The sequence below is a fragment of the Trachinotus anak genome, unplaced genomic scaffold (genome assembly GCF_046630095.1).
Source record: "Trachinotus anak isolate AG129_WGS33_773 ecotype Australia unplaced genomic scaffold, CSIRO_AGI_Tana_v1 ptg000003l, whole genome shotgun sequence".
In the NCBI taxonomy this organism is placed as follows: domain Eukaryota; kingdom Metazoa; phylum Chordata; class Actinopteri; order Carangiformes; family Carangidae; genus Trachinotus; species Trachinotus anak.
In genome coordinates this window covers 12,493,109-12,518,186 of record NW_027273854.1, presented here as the reverse complement: position 1 = coordinate 12,518,186, position 25,078 = coordinate 12,493,109, and the positions used below count along the sequence as shown (strand labels likewise).

General features: G+C 39.8%; 5 protein-coding genes across 5 annotated transcripts; 3 read left to right on the top strand and 2 right to left on the bottom strand.

Moving 5' to 3' along the window:
- Positions 1 to 1,648: 1,648 nt before the first annotated feature.
- On the bottom strand, positions 1,649 to 2,816 carry fahd1 (fumarylacetoacetate hydrolase domain containing 1). The gene has a single exon (XM_071473776.1). The coding sequence runs from the start codon at positions 2,689 to 2,691 to the stop codon at positions 2,029 to 2,031; it is 663 nt and encodes a 220-aa protein (XP_071329877.1). The 5' UTR covers positions 2,692 to 2,816; the 3' UTR covers positions 1,649 to 2,028.
- Positions 2,817 to 3,024: 208 nt separating this feature from the next.
- LOC139618116 (hydroxyacylglutathione hydrolase, mitochondrial-like) lies at positions 3,025 to 6,681 on the top strand. The gene is made up of 9 exons (XM_071473774.1): positions 3,025 to 3,183; positions 3,650 to 3,834; positions 4,311 to 4,375; positions 4,493 to 4,610; positions 4,710 to 4,818; positions 5,053 to 5,156; positions 5,348 to 5,449; positions 5,602 to 5,681; positions 5,804 to 6,681. Exons 1-9 carry the CDS (start codon positions 3,117 to 3,119, stop codon positions 5,901 to 5,903), a joined length of 930 nt encoding a protein of 309 aa, XP_071329875.1. The 5' UTR covers positions 3,025 to 3,116; the 3' UTR covers positions 5,904 to 6,681.
- Positions 6,682 to 7,605: 924 nt separating this feature from the next.
- LOC139618117 (hydroxyacylglutathione hydrolase-like protein) lies at positions 7,606 to 11,763 on the top strand. Its single transcript, XM_071473775.1, has 9 exons — positions 7,606 to 7,742; positions 7,963 to 8,084; positions 8,380 to 8,444; positions 8,538 to 8,655; positions 8,791 to 8,899; positions 9,151 to 9,254; positions 9,481 to 9,582; positions 10,108 to 10,187; positions 10,805 to 11,763. The coding sequence occupies exons 2-9, from the start codon at positions 7,980 to 7,982 to the stop codon at positions 10,953 to 10,955; spliced, it is 834 nt and encodes a 277-aa protein (XP_071329876.1). The 5' UTR covers positions 7,606 to 7,742; positions 7,963 to 7,979; the 3' UTR covers positions 10,956 to 11,763.
- Positions 11,759 to 16,081, bottom strand: narfl (nuclear prelamin A recognition factor-like). Its single transcript, XM_071473773.1, has 11 exons — positions 15,935 to 16,081; positions 15,094 to 15,189; positions 14,853 to 14,996; positions 14,622 to 14,751; positions 14,371 to 14,505; positions 13,814 to 13,932; positions 13,524 to 13,653; positions 13,347 to 13,419; positions 13,093 to 13,230; positions 12,671 to 12,828; positions 11,759 to 12,446 (listed from the first exon to the last, which is right to left on the bottom strand). The coding sequence occupies exons 1-11, from the start codon at positions 15,998 to 16,000 to the stop codon at positions 12,205 to 12,207; spliced, it is 1,431 nt and encodes a 476-aa protein (XP_071329874.1). The 5' UTR covers positions 16,001 to 16,081; the 3' UTR covers positions 11,759 to 12,204.
- Positions 16,082 to 17,753: 1,672 nt separating this feature from the next.
- e4f1 (E4F transcription factor 1) lies at positions 17,754 to 24,888 on the top strand. The gene is made up of 14 exons (XM_071473767.1): positions 17,754 to 17,938; positions 18,177 to 18,298; positions 18,397 to 18,481; positions 19,316 to 19,497; positions 19,680 to 19,800; positions 19,891 to 20,043; positions 20,195 to 20,382; positions 20,604 to 20,840; positions 21,010 to 21,121; positions 21,279 to 21,496; positions 21,658 to 21,856; positions 21,977 to 22,140; positions 23,502 to 23,564; positions 23,807 to 24,888. Exons 1-14 carry the CDS (start codon positions 17,842 to 17,844, stop codon positions 24,179 to 24,181), a joined length of 2,316 nt encoding a protein of 771 aa, XP_071329868.1. The 5' UTR covers positions 17,754 to 17,841; the 3' UTR covers positions 24,182 to 24,888.
- Positions 24,889 to 25,078: the final 190 nt, after the last annotated feature.

The window sequence follows — 25,078 nt, the reverse complement described above, 5'->3', positions numbered from 1 at the left end:
GCAGACTGGTCTGGGACAGGTTGATGGAGGCTCTGATTGATCCAGAAAACAGAGAGGCCTGTGGGAGAATTGTAATTGAACCTGGAACAGATGTTAAACAGGCCAGGAAGAATGTTATGGTGAAGGTAGATAGCGTGAAAGTTAAAATTACACTGGATGAACTGAATTGCCACAGGTCATATTGTTTTATTAAATGGTAACGGCAATCTTTTTTTTTTTGGCATATTAGATTGTTAAAGATGAACCAGATAACATAGTGTACTGAAAGGCTACCACAGTTCACTGTGATAGATATGGATTGCATGGTGTTTGAGTGTGACCCCATCAAAGTCTCTGAAGAAAACACAGATCGGTTAATCCAACAAGCAGCAGACTGTGTTCCAAATTTAAGAGGAACCACAGGTAGTCAGCGCCAAACCGTCAGTCCTCTTAACTCCCCCACAAACATGACGATTTACGCACCTCTAACTCATGTGGAATAAATTCCATCTAGTGTTTACGTTTCCGAAGCATACACCACGTACAGTCACTGCGCTGTTTAAAGAGACTGTTGCAATTATCCTCTAGTGTGAGAAGGAAATATCAGAAATATACAAGCTATAAAAAATACAGTAATCCTCATAGTGTGAAAAGTTCAAATGCCATCGATGTTGATTCTTCATATCATTATTACTGTCATATTATCATTCTAATAATGATCATTTTTACTCTAACTTTAAATGAATATATGGTATTTTGGGCATGATTCATGGTGTTACACTGTGATTGTGACGGTCACTGAGAAGATCATTAGTCATTTAATATGTCTAAGAAGCATTTATCGTTAATTTTACTCAGCTAACGTCAGCTCCACATTAAAGTATGAATCTATTGCTTTTGTCAAAAATGTGATCTGCAGGTGCAAAAAAGACATTTTTTTAAAAACTCTACTTCACTACATTTCCAAGAGAAATATTGAACTTTTTGTGTAATATATCTAAAATTAATTAAGAACTGTACTAAAGTTCAATTCTGAGGTACTTGTGTTTGACTATTTCCATTTTATGTTACTTTATGCTTCTAGTCAGAGGGAAATAATGTACTTTACTACTCCGCTTATTTTTCCACTCCACTTATTTATTTAAAACTGTAGTTACTTGTTACTGTGTAGATTTAGATTATTAATGCAAAATATAAATCGACAAATAATTTCTGATATACCATTATAGATTAACCTACTCAGCCGTTTATAAGGTAGTTAAAATTAGCCTCACATTTAACAGTTACAACATTAAAAAATAAAATTACATATTCGTCTGAAATGGGTCATTCTCAAAATGCCCACTTCTACTTTTGACACTTTAGGGATGTTCGTACTTTTGTAATTCATTGCAGCAGCTCTTGACTTGTAACAGAGTATTTCAATACTGTTCTACTGATACTTTCACAATATTTCGCCCACCGCTGTGTTGAACTCAGTATACACAGCTCATACCTTGACCAGCTAGTCAGCTACAATATTAAAATGCTGCGTACACTGTAATGCATTAACAATCATTATCATCATAATAATGACCTAATAATGCTATATACAGCAATATAACACGGACAGGGGCCATTCCCTACCCAGTAATGACTTTCACCTTTCTGTTCATGATACAGTCATATGGTTACTTAAATTATGTTTATTTGTAGGAAAACATTTTACAACATATTATTGCATCTTCTATTTGAGTAAAGGTTGAAAACCTTCTCCCCCACTGGTGATCTAAAACAAAGACAGTGTCAGCGTGTGATGAATGATTTTCATATCCCTGGTTTGAGTAATAGATGCAGTAAAACATTGACTACACTGATGTTCCTGAGATGAACTCAAACACTGGACAAGGCAGGATTTAAGTCATCAGGAATATGGTCTTGATGGCACCGCACTGCCATCTACTGATCCACACAGTTACTGAAAATTATTTAAAAGAATCACGATTCAAGTTTCCAGTAAAATCACTCTCTTCTCCTGAGTCTGGGCATTGCTTTGGTCTCATCTTTTCACTACTGGTCTTGTCTGTCAACTCTGAAGCTCATAGTAACAACGTCCTCGATGCCAGCCTGCAGCTCATCGTGCTCCTGCACGGCGGAGACTCCTTTGGGGGTCCCTGTCAGGATGAGATCCCCCTCCTCCAGGGTGATGAAGTCGCTGATGTAGCTGATGAGATAGGGGATGGAGAAAATCATTTGGGAGGTGCAGCCGCTCTGCCGCAGTTGGTCGTTCACCTTCAGCCACAGCTTGACTTTACCCGGGTCAGGGATGCGCTCTCTAGGGATGAACTCACTGACGGGGCAGGAGGTGTTGAAAGCTTTGGCCAGGGTCCAGGGCAGACCCTTGGACTTGCACTCATCCTGGATGTCCCGGGCTGTCATGTCCAAGCACAGAGCGTAACCTGCAACATGCTCCATGGCGGCGGACTGGGGGATTGCCGTGCCCCCTTTCCCGATCACCACCCCTAACTCCACTTCATGGTGCAGGTTGCTGGTGTACAGGGGCACCAGGATCGGGGAGCCCTCTCTTACATATGCAGAGGGGGGCTTCAGGAACAGGACGGGCTCTGTGGGAATCGCATTTTTCAGCTCTTTGGCGTGATCCGCGTAGTTTCTCCCAACACAGATAATCTTCCTCCCCCACTCCCAAAACCGAGATATATTTCGCGCTGTCATTGTGGAGAAATGTCGAGGTTTCAGCCGCTCAGAAGCAGTCAGTTCTGGTTCAACCACACTTTGACCGACACTCAAGATCCTAAGAGCAGGTTACTCACCTACGGCAAGCTCGGAGGGACAAACAAAAAAACTCAAAAGTTAAATCACCTCTATAACATCGATGTTTTTACGAACTTTACGGGGGACAAATGGTAAAATAAACACCCCCACATATATGACAATGCATCCTTGCGGATTCGTCGTTAAAACAGCCTAAATAGCGCAATTGTTTTCACGTGTTGAAGCGATTATTTACGATCCACTCCCCCGGACTTGATTGGTGCAGCCTGGGAGGTTGGAGTTGAAGAGGAGGCGGAGGCGGAACTGAATCGGAACCAAACTTTTCTGGTTCTTACGAGCGTGATAAGGCAGGACATACTGTTGTTATGTTATTCAGGTCTCTAGCAGGGAGTGCCTGCACTCTTATAGGAGCTGCAACAGCATTCAAATTTGGTAGGTCGGCACGGTTTTTCTACTTCAGCATGCAGACATCCAGCAAGTTAGCCTGTGTACACGGATGTTAAGTAGCTACGGGGTTGCTAATATGTTTATCTTTTGTCGTGTGTTTATAAGGGAGCCGTGAGATGATCGCAGCTGGTCTATCTGGGCAAAAAATCTCCCGTCTCTTGCATAATATCCTCTGTTACACCTATTTCACATCAGTGCTTTGATTGCTGGACTGTAACGCTAACGCACCTTTTCAGATAGCATTTAAGCTAACGTTGTTTTATCAGTGTTTATCCGGCTAATGTTATTTTCTTGTGTAAGTAAACAGTTTGTATGGAAAGCGGCGCTTTATCCTAAAACCACACATTTTCTGTAGGAATCCAAAGAGTTAAATAAGCCTCACCGAGAGTGTGTCCGTGTCAGCCTGACACTGCTATCTCTGTCACATGCCCACTGGTGTCTTCTCATGTAGCACCTGTGGAAGTCAAGGCCCAGGCAGCTGCTCTCCTTCACAGCGCAGTGAGGAAGTCCTCTTTGGTGGAGCAAACAAACATGAGGATTGAACTTCTCCCAGCTCTCAGTGACAACTACATGTACCTGCTGATAGATGTGGAGTCCAGAGAAGCAGCTATTGTTGACCCAGTGGAGCCAATAAAGGTCCGTACAAAGTATTACATTTACTCCAGTACTGTCAACTTATGTGAACTTATTTGATGCATTAGGGATAGGGAATATGGTCTAAACCCTCTCAAATAATGCATGTAATTTGATATCATGATCTGTTGCTCAAAATAGAGAAACTGAATGGCTGTTGTGGTTATTCCAGCAGATCAATATCCTGAACAGTCAGTGTTGACACAATAATCATAGAAAAATCAATTATTGTCCTGTTCTTTAACATGTTCGACATTATATATATATATATATATATATATATATATATATATATATATATATATAAAAGATGTTAAAGGCCTGGTTATCATGGTAATAGATCACATATATGTAGGTATGTGCGTGTGTATATGTATATGAAAAAAATGTAATGGTAGACAAATTTATACACACATATTATATTATATTATATTATAACACATTTGTAATGATACAAGGTGCATTTGCTCCTTCAACAGGTTGTGGAGGCTGTTAGGAAACATGGTGTAAAACTCACAACAATTCTGACCACTCATCACCACTGGTAGGCTACATGTTAAGTTTTATTTTACCAATACACAGGTTTACACTACACAGCCAAAAAATATGTTAAGATAAACCAAGGGGTTGTAACAACACACTGATCATTTTCTCCTCTCAGGGATCACGCCAGTGGAAATGAGAAGATGGTGAAGCTAATGCCAGGGCTGAAGGTCTATGGAGGGGATGACAGAGTTGATGCTGTTACAAAGAAAGTTTCTCATTCCCACAGTTTCAAAGTAAAACCATCAAATCATGTATCCTACAATTCAAATAGAAGCCCCGGATGACTGATATTTTCCTCACTGCTGTCTTCTCTCTGCTGTCTTCTCTCCCAGCTTGGATCACTCAATGTCAAATGCCTGTTTACACCATGTCACACAACTGGTCACATCTGCTACTATGTGACAAAAGAAAGCAGCACTGAGCCACCAGCTGTTTTCACAGGTATGTCTAATCACATTAACCTTTTAGATCTGATGAAATGCGCAAGTAAATACCAGGTGATTGGGTGTGACTGGCTGAGACATTGTACTCTCTGATGAAACCCTTTTTTTCTGTCAAGCTCGACCAGTTGGTTATTCATGCAGCCTCTGTAACAACTCAGCCCCATGTCATGTGTGACCTTCAATGCCCTTATTTCGTCTTGGTTTTTTTTTTTTTTTTGTTGTTTTCATGAAGGGGACACACTGTTTGTGGCTGGTTGTGGTAAATTCTTCGAAGGTACAGCAGAGCAGATGTACAGAGCCTTGATAGAAATTCTGGGACGCCTGCCTCCTGAAACGGTAAATATAAGTACTCCATCTCTAATGTCAATGTAAAAAGTGTTATTTAAAGTCTAAATGAAACGCTGAAAACATGAGTCATTCTTTAAGTCATAGATTGAATTGGGGGTTTGGAAAATGCAGTATTCTGATAAAATATACTTAAGCTGTTTGACAGACTGACTAACCATGGTTTTCTTTTTGTCTTCAAGCGCGTTTACTGTGGTCATGAGTATACTGTCAGCAATCTGAAATTTGCTCGTCATGTGGAACCAGACAATGAAGTCATTCAGAAGAAACTAGCATGGGCAAAGGTATTTGATTTAAGTGTCACGTCTACATGTTACATCTAAGCAACCATTGTCTCAGTCAGATGATCAACCACTGAAACCTTTAAAGTCAAAACAACTGTGTGTGTGTGTGTGTGTGTGTGTGTGTGTGTGTGTGTGTATTTGTATTTCTGTAGGAGAAATGCAGCAACGGAGAAGCTACTATTCCGTCCACTTTGGCAGATGAATTCACATTTAACCCCTTTATGAGAGTTAAGTATGTACAAAATGATCAAATACCAAATCTTTCAGAAGTTTGTAGAGCTACTTACACTTTTAAAGTAATGCCTGATTTGATTCCTATTTTTTTTATTTTTTATTTTTTTATGTTTCATCCAGAGAAAAGTCTGTCCAAGATCACGTAAAACAGACAGACCCGATTGAAACCATGAGAAGTCTCCGGAAAGAAAAAGATGGCTTCCGGGTGCCTAAGGAGTGATGCACCCATGCACTCATGCTGACTGTTTCTGAAGAACTGCTCACAACACTGCAAGCTGTCAACACTATGCTAAAGAAAATATCTGCAATTAATCCTTAAAGCCATTTGAAATAGACCTGCTGCATTCATTCTCAGTCAAGGCACACAGTTCTTAACACTATGTCCAACGCTAATATGGCTATAAACTGATCTGTCATTGTTTTAATTGTATGTAGTTTGATTGGCTGATGCTGGAAGGAATATATGGCCATTAATTGAATGCTTTAAATGAGAGTTTGTTAATCTGTAAATGGGATTTTTAGAGTGTATTTAGTATTATGCTGTAATATATAGATGTACAAACTCAACTAATGTTTCATTCATTGTTTAAATTTGAAAACTTTATCAAGACAGGGAGCCACTTGAGTAACAAATGTTGGAATATGTGTAAAATTTCTGTAAATTGATAAAGTAATTTCTTTGTCTGTAAAGATTCTTATTAATGTTTTATTCCGACCTGGAATGTTTCCCTTCTGCCATTTTATTTTCATATTTGCTTGAAAGCAGTTAGTTTGGTTGTTTATTACGTATGATTTGGCACAAGTGCTTTTTATTTCTTCCTCTATTTAAAGACATTCTGTGAGCACTACTTGCTGGTGTTTCAGCATTGAATGTTAGATACCATGAATGCTGTTTTGCATGTAAAGTACAATCTTACAAACAATATTGCATGATGTTGTTTGGAAAAAGCAATACGCTGCATTTGTTGTAAGTTAGAAATAAAAGCATTCAAAATGTAGTCTAAGTATCAAGAGTAAAAGTACTCATGCTGCAGAATGGCCCCATTGAAAGTGTTATATAATCATATATACTATGTTATTAGATGAACATGTGTTGCTGGTTGAGATGGAGCTAATTACAGAGTGACACACCTACACATGTTTTTACTTATTCAGGCTGATCAGACCCCTGCTCAGGTGTAAAGTCAGCTGGCTCTGTTGTATTCATGTGACGTCACCAAACTTACTGAACCAAAAGCAATGATAACAGTCCAACCTCATCCCCCCTCATAGGTCCTGCAGGGCCTTTAACTGTCTTATATACTGTTGGGTAGTTAAATCGATATCAATGCATCACATTTGATATGATGATGGTTTAATGTCTATGCTAAGTAACTACTAACTAAGTGTGTCAAATGTGAGGTGAAAAGGAGTTTTTTTCTGATATAACAAGAATTAAAATATAAAATGGAAATATTCAAGTAAAGTACCTCAAAATCATACTATTATTTGAGTAAATTACTACTAGTAACAAGTAATGGGTGTGTTTAAAAGTCTTTTACATCCACATTTAAATCTTTATATTCTTTATCTTTTGATTTGACAATTTAAAAAAATATTTTCAACCAAGTCTAACATTCAGCATAATAAATACTGAGGAGAATCTAACAAACAAATAATTTTTTTTAAGTAGTGATATAAATGTGGTATATTTGTAAAGAAAAGGCAATTCATAAGGGACATAATAAATAAAATAATGAAAAAAGACAATGTGCAATATTCATTTAAAACATAAAAGTGAATAAAATTGTGTGTGTATATATGTGTATAATTATCCTCCAAAATCCAAATAACCCCATACTGAATGTTTTAAAAAATATGAAATGTTCCATATTTATATGTATAAATAACAGACTAAAATCGCACATGGTTGAAAGTTTCCGGCTCGATTAAAATGTCTGGTTTTGACATGTTGACTCTGATGTCGCGATAACTTCCTGCTCTGAATGCCGAAATGTAGGATATCAACTTTCAGAACATAACAAGAATAAACAGTATAATCGGAAACTATCACCCTGAGGTATCCGTGCTTTTCCTTCTCTTGTGTAGATTGTTTGCTTGACCACAAATGTTAAGGTTTTTTGGAAAATGTTCAGCTTCGCGAAACAGAGCCAGAGGTAGTTTCAACGCAGCTGCAGCTAACGGGAGCAAGTGTTAGTGACTGGTCAACAGCTGCTGCAGATGTTTGCTGGGTGACTATCAATGCAGGTGATGTGGACTAATTGAACCTCTTCTCACAGTGCGTGTGAGAGGTGCCATGAAGGTAAAGGTGATCTCCATCCTGGAAGACAACTACATGTACCTGGTGATAGAGGAGCAGAGCAAACAGGCCATAGCCGTGGACCCTGCTGTACCACACCGGGTGAGACAAGTGCTGGTGCTCAGACTCGGCCTTTGTGACCAAGGTGGTGCCATCAAATTTGTTTTGTCTGACGGGCAGTTCAAAACTGGCAGATGTTCAATTTGGAATCACATAAGACAAAGAAAAACAGAACATTCTCAAAATAATTAAATGATTAATCAATTACCAAAATAACAGTTGATTATTTTTCTGCTGATTGACTTTTTGTTGAGCTTTAGTGAGATACATACATTACTTATGGGAACTACTGCTAACAGTCTCCTGTTTTTTTTGGGTTTTTTTTTTTTTTGGCCAGCTGCTAGAAATAGTGAAGAGAGAGGGCTTGTCTTTGACAGCTGTTCTCACCACACACCATCACTGGTAAGAGGAGTGTTTGGGGTACAAGAGGCAAGAATATATCACACCCGAACAGATCAAAGTGACTGCAATAATTAACCTGTCCTCACTGGTCAGGGACCACGCTCGGGGGAATGAGGCTCTGGTGAAGGAGGTTCCTGGGTTGAGGGTGTTCGGGGGAGACGATCGGATTGGGGGTCTGACTGACAAAGTCACCAATGCTCAGGAACTCAAGGTGCTCACAAAGTAAAATGTCTTTACCTGGACAGTGGTCCAGTTGTGCTATCACCATGTCAGTTATACAAAAAACGCAGTTTCTCTGGTCTCTCTGCCATGTTGTCTTTTGACGTTGTGTTTTCTCCATTTGCAGTTTAACTCCATCAATGTGAGGTGCCTGTTTACTCCCTGCCATACCTCTGGTCACATGTGCTACTTTGTTTGGGAGGATGAGTGCACTGACGCCCCTGCTGTGTTCACAGGTCTTTGTCTGTAACCATGAAGAGCTGGTGAACCAGTTGAAATCCGAGACATACGTGTCTGTGTGCAGCTTATACCTGTACAGCGCACTCACTGTGTTCTTAGGCAAATATGCTGAATCACTTCGTTTTGAGTGGCTAGAGATATGAATCCTTGTTGGCCAGCACACTGTACATTGTTCTTGTTGTGTTGTATGACATGGACGGACCACCGCCCACTGTGACATTTTATTTCTGTCTTTTTTGGTTGTTAGGGGATACGCTTTTCATTGGTGGTTGTGGGCGGTTTCTTGAGGGTACAGCAGAACAGATGTACCATAATCTCACCCAGGTGCTGGGCTCCTTACCTCAAGACACGGTCAGTGGAAATAAAAGATATTTGTCGTGGGTTGTGTGCAGCTCTCACAAGGTTAACTACAGCTAACATGACCTCAGATAAGAGCTGACATAAGGCTGAGTCACGCTGTTGAATAAACACAGGAAATGAAGGGATTGAGTTCAGCCTGGCTCAAACTCAAACTCTACTGATATGTATGCGAGGAATCAGGAAGTCTGACTTTAAATCATGTTTTGCTCATTTGTAGAAGGTGTTCTGTGGACACGAGTACACCATTAAGAACCTGAAGTTTGCCATGCTGGTGGAGCCGGAGAACGAGAAGGTTAAAGAGATGCTGAGCTGGGCCAGGGTGAGCACTGTAATGAAAACTGCCCAAAGAATGAAGCCTCAATAACCCCTGTTTTTGTTACTGTCAACAAAAGACTGAAACCTTAACAGTGGATTAGTCTGTCTCGTAATACTTTTCCCAGCCTGTCGGTAACGCTCAGCCCCACGCCCAGTGGTTCCCATTAAAGATGTAAATCTTAATAAAAAAAATAAAAAAAAACAGGTTACAGTTTATACTTTCATTTTTTAAACAACGCTAAATTATTTTCTAAAAAAGTTGGGCACCGTAGTTGTTTGTAAATAGTGCATTTGTTCGAGACTATTTTCAGCTGTGGATTAATACACATTTTTTGTTCTAGTTAGTATTTGCGGGCGCAGGAATTACTGACTCAAAATACACAACAGTGCCCATGTTACTGAAGTTGGCTCATGGATATGATCTTAAAAGTTATTGGACAACATCGGTGGTCTATGACATAAGCTATTTTAGTTAGTCAGATATATTCACTGGTTGTTTTCAGCCTTTTCATGGGATTTGTGTCTGCAGGCAAGAGATGATGATGACAAACCCACAGTGCCATCTACACTAATGGAGGAGTTTGAATACAACCCTTTTCTTCGTCTCTCGTGAGTTTGGATATTTACACACATTTATGTGTGACACATAAAAGACGCCAAGTGGAAAATAGTCTCCCTTTGCCATCTTGGTAATAACTGAAGACTGAAAAAATGTAACATTTAAATTAGCCACAGTGAGTAAGTGTGTTAGTGGAAGATGCACATTATATTTTGTTTAATTAGTGGTGTCTTATAATCTCCAGTGGGATGGGCTGAATAGCAATACAGGGAAATAAAAATGAACTAACTTGCTTCAAAGCTCAAAGTGGCTGATTTTCAAAGCTCCGTCAAAATTTATAACTGATCCAATGGGCAGATTAAAGAATAAAGGGACTAAAACTTGCAAAAGTTTTCCATTCAAATACCATAGGTGCCATTGTCTGTTTGCTTGCAGCGTTGCCAGGGCAGGACAGGAAGTGTATACTTGTTTGCTCTTTTGATGGTGAGTTAGTCAATATTTATGTAATTATTAGCGTGCTCCACTTGATAGGCTGGCAAAACAGGTACATTTTCTGAGCTCATGTGTCAGGATCTATCAGTTACAACGCTTTGTAGTTTCCTACCACAGTTTTGTGTTGTACTTTGTTCCAGTCAATAATCTTTCTTACCCCCTTCCTTTACTGTAGGGAGGAAGGAGTGCAAAAATTCACAGGGAAGACTGACCCTGTAGAGGTACTGAGAGTCCTGCGGAAGGAGAAGGACAAATTTAAGAAGCCCAAGGAGAGACTTCCTCCCCACGCCATGTTGGCTTTGGAGTGGGGGCTTCTCAGACCCTGAGATCCAGTTTCAAAGCCCTGAGCACACGACATACTCAACCATCAAGTAGGAACACTTTGAATGACTGAATGCAGCAAAACACAAGACTGTAGAGGGTTGTGTTTGTTGCTGTCACCCTGAATTTATCCAATTTATACTGCTGGGTGCCTCAGGACCCTCATGGGGCGTGTGTATTGTTTTAGTTATTATAAAACCATGTCTGCACAAAAAGGCCAGTGTGAAGCTGCTTCCATTGAACATTCCTACAAACTAAATTAATTTGAAGGTGGGTCTCCAAGCCTGTTATGTACAAACTAATTGTAACATCTGCTAATACCGATTTCCACTGAAACACTGATAAACTGTTTTATATATTTATTGCTTTAAATAACTTTTTGGGAGAGAAAAATAAGCTTAATTTCTTTGACTGACTTATATGAGAATGTTTCATTTCCTTGATATGTACTTTGGCTCTCCTGATGTTAATTTCCTGTCTGGCAACCTTGCCACTGCTTCTTCATTAAATGTTTTGACTAATTTCAGTATGGACATACTGTGAATATTCTCCAGTCGCTCTTTGGCCTTAGTGGTTGAAAGCCAGAGAATTAATTTACTATCAAATACAGTGAAAGTGAATTTGTCTGTTATTTAGACAGTATTCAGGACAGGTACCTGATACGTTATAAACTGCACCAAATGGGCAGCGTAAGATGCAGTGTTCATCACTATGAATGTGAATTGCCACTTTTCATGCCATGTCCTCACTTTGCAAGAGCTTGTAACTGTACATCAAAGTCAAGATTGTTCAATAAAACACATCTGAGTCTCAGTCTGAGTCTATATTCTGTTGGACTTCACATTTGAAGAAATTACCAAAGAAATAGCTACAATTAAATAATGTGTTTATTTTTCAAAATGTATATATATATCATTAGGTTAAATAAATGAGAAATTATTATTTTTTTCTGTGATAATTCAGTTCACATTTTGTAACAGTAGCACACAAATCACATTTCAAAGGACAATCAGTTGTGTAAGGGAGAATTATCAGACCATACACATAATTTGGCTTTGCTTAGGCTTTGTGTCATTATCTATGTGCTGGTCTTCCACCTTGTCAGGTGCACAGCTTTTGAAACAAGGGGAAAAGTGATTTAAGTCTGCTGGCATACATCAAACCTGCTTGTATTCAACTTTGCCCACATAACCCTTCCCTTCTCTCACAGGAGAGACAAACACTGTCATTTTTGGACGGTTCCGGAGTCATTCATCACCACTTCATCGTGAGTCCATTGGTCATCTTCTCCACAGTGTGGTACTGTGTATGCAGCAGCTCTTTGGCTCTTTCCTTGCCCACACTGTGGAGCCAGGACTGATAGAGCTCTGCCACATGAGTGTCATCTTCTGGAGACAGGGGGCGCTCTGCCTTGTAGAGTTCCTCAACCTTCTGGAGAAGCTCCTTTTGGTTCTGACCTGGTAAGGCCTTCAACTGTCCACCACCATTTAGGCAACCTGAATATCAGCATGAAGTTGGGAGAAACATGCTGGGTTTCAATTTCCTTGCAAACATTAGTCACTACTGTGCTTGTTGTGCTTTTCAGTCATATGTAACAAGCATGTCATAGTCGTACTAAACTGTGTCGCACTCTGGTGTGGCAAACATATGCTATACCAGAAAAAGTGCACACATAAATGTAGGTTTTTAGAAATTCTGACTTGAGCACTTTTCTCCTTACCTGATGGGCATGCCATAACTTCCACAAAGTGGTATGGCATCTTTCCTCTCTTGAGTTTCTGAACCAGGTTCTGAATGTTGCGGAAGCCATATGTGGACGCAAAGGATAACAGGACTACTCCATCCTTCTCAAGAGTCACTTCCTGGAAGTCCTTATTCCTGTGGTGGGGGGATTGAGTTTAGAAGACAGGGACATTCATCAATTTTTTCACATACAAGATGGTGGTTGGGTGACTTTATAATTTGACATGACTTGGTGAAAAGCTATAGTGAGATTGTTAAACCTGTTTGAATGTATATAACAAGCACTGGAACTGGATTCACACTGAATTCTGATTTAACTGATCCAGGAAACAGAAATGACCTGAGCCAATCATTATCATAAAGCTGACAAGCTTCTTAAAGCTGTTAAGACAGACTCACCTGAGGGTCTTGTATGTGAGTTCCTTCACCTCTTCGCCAAACAGATGCTTGGCAGCATAGGTGAAGACATGATGGAGGTAACCCCCTGAACCGCTCCCAGCATGGCTCAGGAACTCATCCCCACAAACACTGCTGAACCTGGGTGAAGAATAAAATGTAGTGTATGTGTTCACCTATTCCTTCGGAAATTCATGCAGTGGCTTATTTTAAAAGAGGCCGTGGGCTCACAAAAAGCAAAATGGAACTGAACTTACATCGTATCGAGGGCTGCTGGCTCCAAATCATTAAGGGACACATTTTGCTCCTCCAACATTTTCTGAACTTCTCCTGTATGAGACAGTGGAAAGTATAAAAAAACAAGATAGTCCACATTCATACACACAAACGGCATCAAAAGCATACTGAGGGTAGGCTAAGAGTAGTTACTGTACCCGAGGTGATGACACAGTCCACTTCTCTGGTCTCAGCTTTGTTCAGGTAGAAGTCTGACCTTGAGGCTTCAAGTTTCTTGTCAAAGCACGGCATTACTGCCACATGGTAGATCTGCTGTGGACTCAGTCCCTAACAACACACAAAATACACAACTCATTGTTCTCTTTTTTTCGTACATCTATGTACACTTGTAGCAGTAAACCGCCAGGACTGGACACGCCAGGAGTTAATCCTCAAAATTTGCTTTGATACTAAAACCTATATTTCTAAATTCATATTCAAACCTTACCTGCTGTTCAGCAAAATAGCCTTTAACCAGTGAACCCATCATCTGCTGGGGGGATCGAGTGGTACTAATGTATGGAAGAATAAACTCCCCGTGAGTCTTCTCTGCATAGCAGATCCACCCTGAATAAAACACACACACACACACAATAGCTTGCTGATGGACTTTGGACAAACATTGAAAACACACAATAAATGTTACACTAGAGACTGACGCTACTTTTTGTCTTTTATTAAGCATGTAAGTGAATTACTAATTACTTATTAAAGGATCCATCCTCAACACAGCTGCATACAAATTAAGTTAATTAAGTTTTATTCTACTTATATGTTACATTAATCCATAAAATTGCACGCTGGAAGATTTAAATATGTTTGTCTGTAGTGTAAACAACAATTAATTAATATACTATGTGGTCAATAAAATTATCAACATTTTTCTCTTTCTGAAGTAGTAGCTGACAGGAAAAGAGGGGGCAAAATGACCATGACATGTAACACAGGTCCCCCGTGTGGTCAAGATGCTTAAAATTTATACATTCAAGGTTTTTAGTTAAATACCTGGACAGGCAGATGTCAGCATGGGCAGGGCCTTGCTGTCCTGCTCCTTCCTCTGGAGCCGCTCCACAAACTCTCTCTGGCTCTCCAGCAGGCTGAAGGTTCGACTAAAGCTAGTGTCAAACACATGATGAACTCCTACAATAATAACAATAATAATAAGAAATCTTCAGGAGTGTCATTTTCTGTTTCACTTTGAGTTGTATGACTTAAAAAAATAAATTTAAAAAGTCACAAGTAATATTTGTTCTCACCAATGCCTTTGAGGAAAGAAGTAAGTCTCCTGCCTGCCTCACTACTGCTGAGGTTATAGTGTGCTGCGAGGGAGGCTCTGGACTGCGGGGACACCGACACTACCACAATCTTCTGCTCAGTGGCATTGGCCTGACACACAAAATGTTCACCCTCATAATATAAAGGCTGAAAAAGCAATCTAGACCAGACGCATAATACAGAATGATTAAAACAGACGTATCCATCTCTACCTTGTTATTGCGCAGCACTTTAAAGAGCTCCTCATGGCTCTGCTGTGTGATGAGGACACTCTCAGCTGATGTGATACAGCCACTACAGGCCAAACAGTCGTTCAGTGTGATCTTTGCCTTCTCCAGCTTCTTCTTCCCACCATCCTACAAACACAAAGCTAATTTATTCATGGGAAATGGTGGTGCGATACTTCAATTTCAATGGTTCACAGACAGGTTTTGTTTGAGCCTGTTCTCCCACCTGGTTGACTTGGACATAGCTGCCATCATCTTCTATTTGAATTTTGGCCACAGATTTACCTTGCTTCTTCTCTACTTTGACAGGTTTGACACATTCCTGCAAAACAAAGAAAACAGAAACACGCATAAACCAAACCATAAACTACAACACACAGAAAAATTAGCAAGGGTTTTTACATAGACCAAGGTTTCTAGCCAAATTCAGGATTCTTCACAAAGCTCACAGACGACAGAAAATAACTAAATACTAAATGACATGTAAGAAAAGCGAGGTTAAAAAAGCAAATGGACATCAGAGCCACATCACTCAACACGTCACGTAGTGAATCTAAATGATATTAACTGGAAAAAATACCAGGTTAATCGTTACTAAGGACAGTCAACTTCACTATTTGAACACAGTAACTCGAGTTACAGTAGCATATTGTTTATTATGATAAAGGCTAACTTTAAAGTTTATCCCTTTAAACCAGGTTACTACGAACCACTAGTTATTTCACTGTGGTTACATCATAGCTAACATTAGCAGCAAGCTAACTGTGTGGGTTGTGTTTTTTTTAACGTTCTTCGGATTAAAGTCAGTTATCACCTTATCAGTAACAACTAAACCAAGTGGTTAAAATTACATCAAAATAAGCTTCAGTCAGTCCCGTTGTGGTTATTTTGGGGATTGTTTTCTCACAATGCATCACTGACAGGAACAGCTAACAGCTAGTAAGCATGCTAACTACTTCTTTGCATTTGTCCGCTACTGGTTGCCCTTTTAGATGCGAAGTGAACCGGTGGGGTTAACTATTTGGAATAAGTATAATGTTATAACATGTTACAATAGGTTTCACTACCTGAGAGGGGGTGATAAAGTCATCCAGATCTGTCAACTGCAGCACACCGCTGAAGTGGGAAGCCATACTTACTGCCGTAAAATGCCTGTTGTTTACTTTTGTGTCGTGACACAAAAGGACTGTCTAGAGATCGGACAGGTTAGACATAGACAGGGAGTATAGGCATGACATTTTCTCTATATTGATAATAACAGCAACAACAACAACAACAACAACAACAACAACAACAATAATAATAATAAAGCACATTCAAACAGCTTTATGCAGCTACACTCCATTGCACATTTCTCTAGCTAAACTGTTACTATGGCGTCTTTTTTTATGTATAACAATCTTCTCACTGGAAATCTCATCCCTGTTTAATAAAGCAATTTCCTGGCTTCAGTTGCAACTGTGTGTTGGTAAATCACATGATCCTTAAACTTGAAGTGACCATAAACATTTAGGGGGATTTAAGGAGAAAATGCACTATACACTACTCCATCATAATGGAGATGCATCATTTACAGACACACTTTCATAATGTGGGGCCCCAAATCTAACACATTTCCTCTGTGGATAACAGAGGTATACAAGGTTCCTAGAACAACTTCACCTACTTCCAAGGTGCATGGAGACAGGAAAAGGTCTAAAGAGGTCAAAACCCCAGCAACACCTGTAGTAAACAGAACTTTATTTGGGATCATCATAAAACATATCACAATACAAACAATAACCGAGGGCCAGCATAGGATGAATGAAAACGCAGACAATTTTGTACTATTTTTGCTTTAAGATGTGTTTCCAATGATGGATAAAGCAGCCATATAATAATATTTTCATTTTATTGTGTTATAGAGCTGCAATTAATTCATTGATTTCTCACTCAACAGCTAACTATTAACCAGTAACTATTGATTAATTATTTTAAGTCATTTTTTCGGAAAAACCTGATTCCAGCTTCTGATGTGTGAATATTCACTTTCAGTATTTTAAATTTTCGTCTTTTAAGATAGAAAACTGAATATCTTTGGGTTTTGGAAAGTTTGTCACACTAAAGAAGATATTTAAAGACATCACATTGGACACTGAGACAATGTTGTTGCATTTTTCAGTTTGTTGCAGCCCCACTGTATTTTACATCTTACATGAGTACTGCAGGAAATGCAGATGTTTGAAGAATATTTTAACTATGGGACCAAAGCAGACATGCATTATCACTGTCCAAACAGCCTTGTGAATATTATATTATATATAATTCAGAATAGTCAGATATTAATCACATGTATTAATAATTAAATGGATGAACTGAAATGATCATATATAATAATTATAGTTTTTATATCATTTACGGCCAAAATTAGATCTGTGCATATCTTCTTGTCTTGTTTTTTTTTTAATTTATTTTATTTCTTTTTATCTTATTGAGTACAGAAAGGTTTGGATGTAGGCCTGCTTCTTGCAATCTGTTTCAAATACTAAGAAAGATGGTCTATGATTGGAGAAGTTACATTTTATGGATGTGGGTTTTAAAATCAATAAAATCAATTTAAAAAAAACACTGGCTCACTGGTTTTAACAAAAGAATAATTAGTAAGGCCGAGCAGTAAATGTTCAAAAGAAAGGGAAATGTACTATATTCTTGTGGAGCATTAGTACACCAGAGTGGAATCTGTGAACTGACTAACCTCATATATTATATTAGTGATAAATAAGTATGTGGAAAGAAAAACTTGAGGTGCTGGACAATTTTAATGTTATTATGGTTCCATAATAACATGGCTGCTGATTATTTTCTATTTTTTCTCCTCTGTGTCGGCCAAAGACACGCACGCGCTCTTTTTGTTGTTATGACTACGGGGTCGTAAATCCGCCATGTTTTCCCTCCGTGCAGCAGCGTTGCGACAGAGACGGAGACCTCGAACGACATGAATGTAGAAAATAATCATACGGCAGAAACAGAAAGGGAGCAAACGAAGAACGGCACCGACACAATCACCATTCAGACCACACTGGGAGATGAAGGTTAGTCCCCTAAAACAACTCCGAAATACTTATCAGTTACAGCGTTTGGGCCTGGCTAACTTCTTCCACCCTGAAATGTTGCTAGCAGCTAGCTTCCATCGGCAACATTAGCTGCAGCGTCAGAAGTCCAGCAAGTCATCGGTATTTACAAATGTTTACATCTGCTAGCTGGTAGCTTGCAGCACAAACACTGTACGAAGTTATCTCATGCAGAAAGGTTATGTCTTTGTGCTGTCAGATGAGGATGTGCACAAGTGTGGACGTTGTCAGTCCGAGTTTTCAACGCTGGAAGCTTTCATTCAGCACAAGCTGCAACACAGCTGCAAACGGGAGGCGAGCTGCCGGGCTGTCAACCAAGAGGTATGAGCAGTGATGTGTTTTTATACGATGTTTATACGATCCAATAACTACTGCAAACAGCAGCGGTAGAACAAATGTTGATTTCTGCATTTTGCTAGGTTACTTCAGCCAATGGAAGTTCTTCTGCAGAGGTGAAAACAGCTGAAGGTGCATCCTCAGATGAACAGGGAAAGACCTCAAATGGTGGGTCAACATGAGGACTGCAACTAAGGATTTATTGTATACACGAAGTTGGCAGTTTATTACCTGCACCTACCTAAAACTAATCCAGTCTAATACAATAGTTCTGCCAATAATTCCTCCCTTCGTGAAGGTGTCATTGTTCATCTTGTGATGAAACTGTTAAAAGGCACTGATTCCTCTGTGTGGTCATTTTTGTGAATGTAGTCTGAGGTGCTATTGAGCAGCATGGTTATTACATTTACAAGTATTCCTATTGTTTTGTCCAACCCATTTATATGACTGAGGGTAGGCCAAATAGCAGAAACACATTTCTGTTTAACACAACGCAGTTCAATGGCAACACGAACTTGAAATTTGATGCTTGGCATTAAATGTCATCACCTTGAGCTCGAGACATTTTTCACTGTTTTCTGATGTTTCATAGCCCAACCATCAATAGATTAATTGAGAAATTAATTTGCAGATTAATTGCTAATTACAATTATCATTAGTTGTAGCCCTATTCAGTTAGGCCTTTATTCTTTTGCTGGATTTAGCGCATGTCAGAAAATAGTGAAAAATACCCATTATTATTTCCCCAGCTGACAAGGTGGTTTATGCCAGTTGCTTGTTTTATCCAATCATCTGTCCAAACCCCAAAGATAATCAGGTTTATATAATTTAAAAATTACTGAAGCAATAAAGTGAAAAAATAATTTAAGAATATTTTTGTTGAAGAACAAATCAACTAATAAAGACTGTTCACTTCAGTTCTAGTCAACATTGCTTTAACCAGTGAATTAGATCTTAGATCTGCAGGGGGACTGAATTGTTATTTTGTCTTTTGTCACACAGATGAAAGTAGTGGTCTGTTGGGTCGAGGTCGCAGGAGGAAAATCGCTTCACTTAAAGTCACTGACCAGTCAGATGGAACTGAAGGATCCATATCTGACAATGCTGACAGTGACAAGCCTGTTTACAAAGTCAACCAAGAAGGACGCTACATTTGCCAACTTTGTGAAAAGACATTTAAAACAGTGAGTCACGCATTTCATTTGTGTGTGTGTCTTTATTTAGACAGTATTTTATTTTCTTACATGGGTACATGAGATTTTCTAATTGTTAGAAATCCTTCTCTTAAGTGATGCCAGACAGGGTATTAATTACACAATATGTTGCTAGTAATGACTCTCAAATATACCAAATTTTCCCCCAACAGACCAACATCTTAAGAACTCACATGAAAACTCACAGTGACCAGAAGAACTTCTCATGTGACCTGTGTGGGACCTCCTTTCGTACGAAAGGCTCCCTGATTCGCCACAACCGTCGTCACACCGGTACAGAGAGGAAACTTAGGACCTGTGTCTTGAATTGATATCCTCTATTAAATTTGATCATAATACTACTCTCTTCCTGTTCTCTTTTAGATGAGCGGCCATATCGCTGTACCCTCTGTGGCCAGTCCTTCAGAGAGTCAGGTGCTCTCACCAGACACCTTAAGGCCCTTACACCCTGCACAGAAAAGATCCGCTTTGTTCAGTACAAGGAGATCCTAGTCAGCAAAGATGGAGTGCAAAAAGGTCAGATTTATGCTGCAGGAGCTGTGATCGGAAGAGGGCAGCTGGATGGTCTTGTGTAATCAATTCTAGCACTGTATTTAAGCATAGATTCAGAATACCTAATGAAGTGGCAGTCCATTAAGTCACAGAAAGGTCTGTGTGCATTGTGCAGGTGTTGAAGCTGATCACCCCGCAGTGGCTGGTCAGCAAGAGGTGGTTGTTGTGGAGCAGCAGCCAGAGGAGCAGGAGGTAGTGGAGGCTCAGACTGCTGTTGTCAGTGTGGTAGAGGCTGGTTCCCAAGAGGTCCTCCATCAGGTCCACTTCACAATGGAAGTGGATGGAACAACACAGGAGCAACAGGTGAGGGGAGGAAGCGTTAACATTCAGCTAATAGAATAAATCCAGTGTCGACTGTTGCCAATCAAAATTCACACAGAGTAGAAACTCTTTCCTAAATGTGCTTTTGGTACATTTTTTCCAATGATAAAGAACAAGTGGAGTCATAGAGATCTGGTATGAGATGATTTTGCCTGTAACTCTCATTTAGTCTTCTTTTAATCTATTGCTCTCCCTCTGTCCAGGTGGTGGTCGAGCAGTCTCAGGCAGAAGCCCTGGCTGCAGCTGCAGCAGTGGGCGACAACCTCATCTGCCAGGCCATCATCAACTCTGGCATTGCACTGGGGACAGAGGAAACAGTGGTTGAGGAGGGCTCACAGGCAGCCGAGGAGATAACTAAAGATGTCTCTGACTGTCCTGATGTTGACGAGAATATCACAGAGATCCAGATTAAAGAAGAGTTTGTGGAGATGGAGACAGTGGTAGGTGTGCAGGGAACTGGGATTGACAAGTAAAATTATAGCAATTATTGCTTTATTATTTTTTATTAAACTTAGCCTTAGTTGAGCTCTGCAATCCCAGCCATAAAACACTGTTGCAGATTATTTGCATAACATTGATTTTCAAGCAGCCTTTTTACCTCTTTTACAGGAAACAGAGGATGGAGATGAACAGACATCCTCAAAATTGCACACGTGTCCACACTGTAATCGCTCCTTCAAGGGACTGAACTACTTCCGCTTTCATGTCAAGGGTCATTTAGGTAAGTCCACAAGCATTAATGGAGATTCACAGCATAGCTTTATGCATTCTGTAACTTTTCCTGTCAAACTACATCAAAAAGGTGTAATTGAAAGAGAGCTGTTAATTGGACGCTGACTTTTACTTGGTCCAAAGTTGAATATTATCTCTTTTTGCAGGTTATAAGCCCTTCAAGTGCACTCTCTGCCAAAAGGAGTTTCTGACTGGTTACCTGCTGAAGAAACACATGGAAGTTCATGTCAGTGAGAGGAGATATAAGTGTGGTGAGTGTGGCAAGCTGTACAAAACCGTTGGTCATGTACGTGAGCACATGAGGGCCCACTCGGATGAAAGACCCTACCACTGTGCCAGATGCAACAAAGGATACAAGACCAAGGTGATTTGAGTGCAACTTACGAGCACTATATGTAGATATTAATGTTTGTGTTTATGTGAATTTTTCTGCTTTAATTTCATTGTTTAGTTTTCCCTTACTAATATTTCATTCAGAGACAGAAAAGTCGTATAATCTCTAACATATCTCTTTTTCTTGCTCAGAATGCCTTGCAGGTGCATCAGCGGACTCATGGTGATGAGAAACCCTACGTGTGTCAGTTCTGCCACAGAGGCTTCAGGGAGAAAGGCTCTCTGGTGCGACATATCCGCCATCACACTGGAGAGAAGCCTTTCAAATGCCCAAAGTGTGGACGGGGCTTTGCTGAGCATGGGACCCTCAATCGGCATATGCGTGCTAAAGGTCAGTGAGATTTACAGAGATCAGAATCGAACTACTGTAAATCAGCCCCTGTGTTGTCAGTATCTCCAGTAAATGACATTAACGGGCCTTATAGCAAAAGCTGGTTTTGATTTCCACCAGGGGGCTGCCATAAGGAAGATTCCAGCGAGCAGCAGGATGCGGTGACAGAGGAGCAGACGTCAGTGGACAGCCTCACTACAGCAGCCATCATCTCAGAGGACCCTCACGCTGTCCTGGTGGAGTTCTCCTCTGTGGTGGCAGATACACAGGAGTATATCATTAAGGTGAGAGCCTCAGAGGATTAGTGTTGTTTCTTCTTGTACCTCACAACTATTGGGTAGGAAAAACAACACTGAAAAGACTGCTGATAAACTGCTGTCTGCGGTTTCAAAGCATGTTGCACATCTGTTCACACCCATTCAGAGGTATCGCAGCAGGTTTTTTTAAATTAGCAGTCAATGGCAGAATATGTGCTGTTACATCACTGATTGAAGTGCAAAACAATTTTACTCTTCACACAGGACCAAATGATCAAATCTGTGGGGACTTGATTGGGTCGCTGCTTAGAACCAATCACTCAGCTCTTTCTTTTGCCAAGTTAGGGGACCTCTAGTTTTGAACACTACATGTCAAGACCATCGAAGACAAGAAAACTTGATTGCTGGTAGTTAAAGTTGCAACTGACATTTCATTTGTTTACATAGAAAGAGACAGTAAGGCAAGACTGTCATTATCAGATAGCTGCTTAAGAATAAAGAGGCAATAGTCAGAACTGCCACTGACATTATGTGTAGAAATTTGAGCCGAGAGGAAAATGTCTGAAAAAATGCATATTTTCTAGATATTGGTCCTTAGCACAGTCATATTGGAGAAAGAAAATTTAAAGACAAAACAAAATACTTTTTCATTTTTCATGCATATTTAGGCTTTGGTGAGCTACGATTGAAAGTTGCTCAGCCTAACAAGACTGAAAGACCTACAAAAGACTACACTACTTCTAAACCCTTGGATTAACATCACTTGAAGCTACTGTAGGCAGCAACTTGATTTGCAGGCTTTTCTTGTTCTTGAAAGCATTTAATCTACAGTAAAAACAAAAGCAGTAGTACTATTCATGGAATGATACCACAAAGCTTTCCCAATAAATTAAACTTCCTGTGACGACAAATGGTCCAAACTATATCTTATCAGCATGTAGGTCTTGTCCTTGGCTGCAGGAAACAATGGATTGGATGTTATTGACCCCAGAAGAGGCGCAAATAATTACTAACTGCTAGCTTAAGCTTAGCCTAAGATTCTCAGTGTATTCTGACTGCCTGAAAAACAAGAGTAGAGTTGTGTCCAAATCTGAAACATTTTGCTATTTGTGATTAATGCAAATTACTTTAAGAAGTCTTATGCACAGCAAGTTAAGTGTTTCCATCTTAGACAGCATGAGTAAACAGTGTTTCAAAACATTTCAAAAATACCTTGGAGTGGAGTAATGAGTGAGAAGTGTTTTGCTGAATGCAGCAAGACAATGCATTGTCATTCCAAGCTATATTTACTTCAAGTGACTGTTAATTAAATACAATTCATCAGTGTTGGGTGCAATATACTGCTATCTTTTGTTATTCATTTGATCTGCTTGTCTCATATCCTCCAGACTCAAACAGACGAGGAAGTGCAGGAAGAAGAGGTTACACTCATTCAAGATGGCCAAAATGAGGTCAGTATACACAAATACACTGACACACACTCACACACACACAGAGACACACACCACCATAAATGAGAACTTCTTTATGATCTACAGTAGAAGCACAATGAGAGAATCTCAGCACTTCCAAAATTCAGGTTAACAAAGTTTCTGTTAAAGGATGTAAAATAGATCACTTATTAATGTTATTTGTATTTGTCTTATCTTATAACTAACCATGCTACCATTTATATCAAACCTCTCACTGCCAGATGGGAAACCACATCATGAAAGTGGTGCAGCGAATAGTCAGCCAGTCACATGGTGCTGGCGGCACGGGCAGCCACCAGATCATTGTGCGTAACGTGGCGGCGAACGAGGAGGGCCCGTCCATCTCTGACTGCGGTGACACCATCACCATCGCTACACCTGAGAGCTTGACGGAGCAGGTGGCCATGACGCTGGCCTCCGCCATCAGTGACGGCACGCTGCTGGCCACGGCGGGCACCGTGGAGACAGCAGACGGAACAGTTACCATGGTTACCACAGAGGAAGCAGTGGAGGAGGGAATTCAGATGGTGCAGCAGCAGGAGGAATATGTCCTCACCTCCCCAGAGGAGGTGGAGATTCAGACTGTCATTGTATGATTGAACTAATGATGGACTAATGATGGCTCAACTGCACCTGTGTAGCCGATGACTGTAGAGTCTTTATGAGCATCATGTGTGATATTCAGTTACAAAACAAAAGGCCAAAGTGTTTGTAAGGTTTATAGTTACAGTAATAGAACAACCTCAATATGATGTGTGCACAAGGACTAGTTCTATTATGCGTTTGACTTTTGTTGATTGGTTTACTGAAAGGAAGCACTGCATTCAGTATACTAGCTAATTAATGAACTTTTAGGTGCATACAGCTTAAAAGAATAACTTTATTAATTTTGTGAGGTTTTCAATCTGAAAGTCTGAACAGTTTCATATTTCATTATACTTCTTGTTGCATACGTGAAATTCCATTTTCTTTTACTACCTAAATCGGCATCGTTTCATTGCAGTTTTCACTTGTGCTCTCTGATGTCGGGGATCGGCTACAGTCATGTTTTTAAACTCTACATCTCCAGTTTGAAATGTGGTGCCATTTAATGGCCAGCTGATCCAAAATTGTCCCTGTGTTCCTGCCTGTCGGACGCTGTTCAGGGACATGATGAATTTCTCATGATACAGTCTTGCTGTTCTGAGCTGGTCAATGATATTGAATCTTTAAGCATGACAGATACACCAGGTAACAGATGTGAAAATGTGGTCAGTTTACTCAAGCAGAGTTTGCATCAAATAAATGCTATTTTCTTATACAATTGACTACAGGTTATCTTTGTTTATACCGTGTATTTGTATGACGACTGTCTGACCTTTCAGTATGTGATTATCAAGGGCACTAGTTTGAATTTATATTGGCAAACATTTGTTTTTTGCAAAGTCCTTTTTGTCTTTAAAATGATTTTGACAATGAGAAAAAAAACATTTCCTGTGGTTGGCACCAACCAA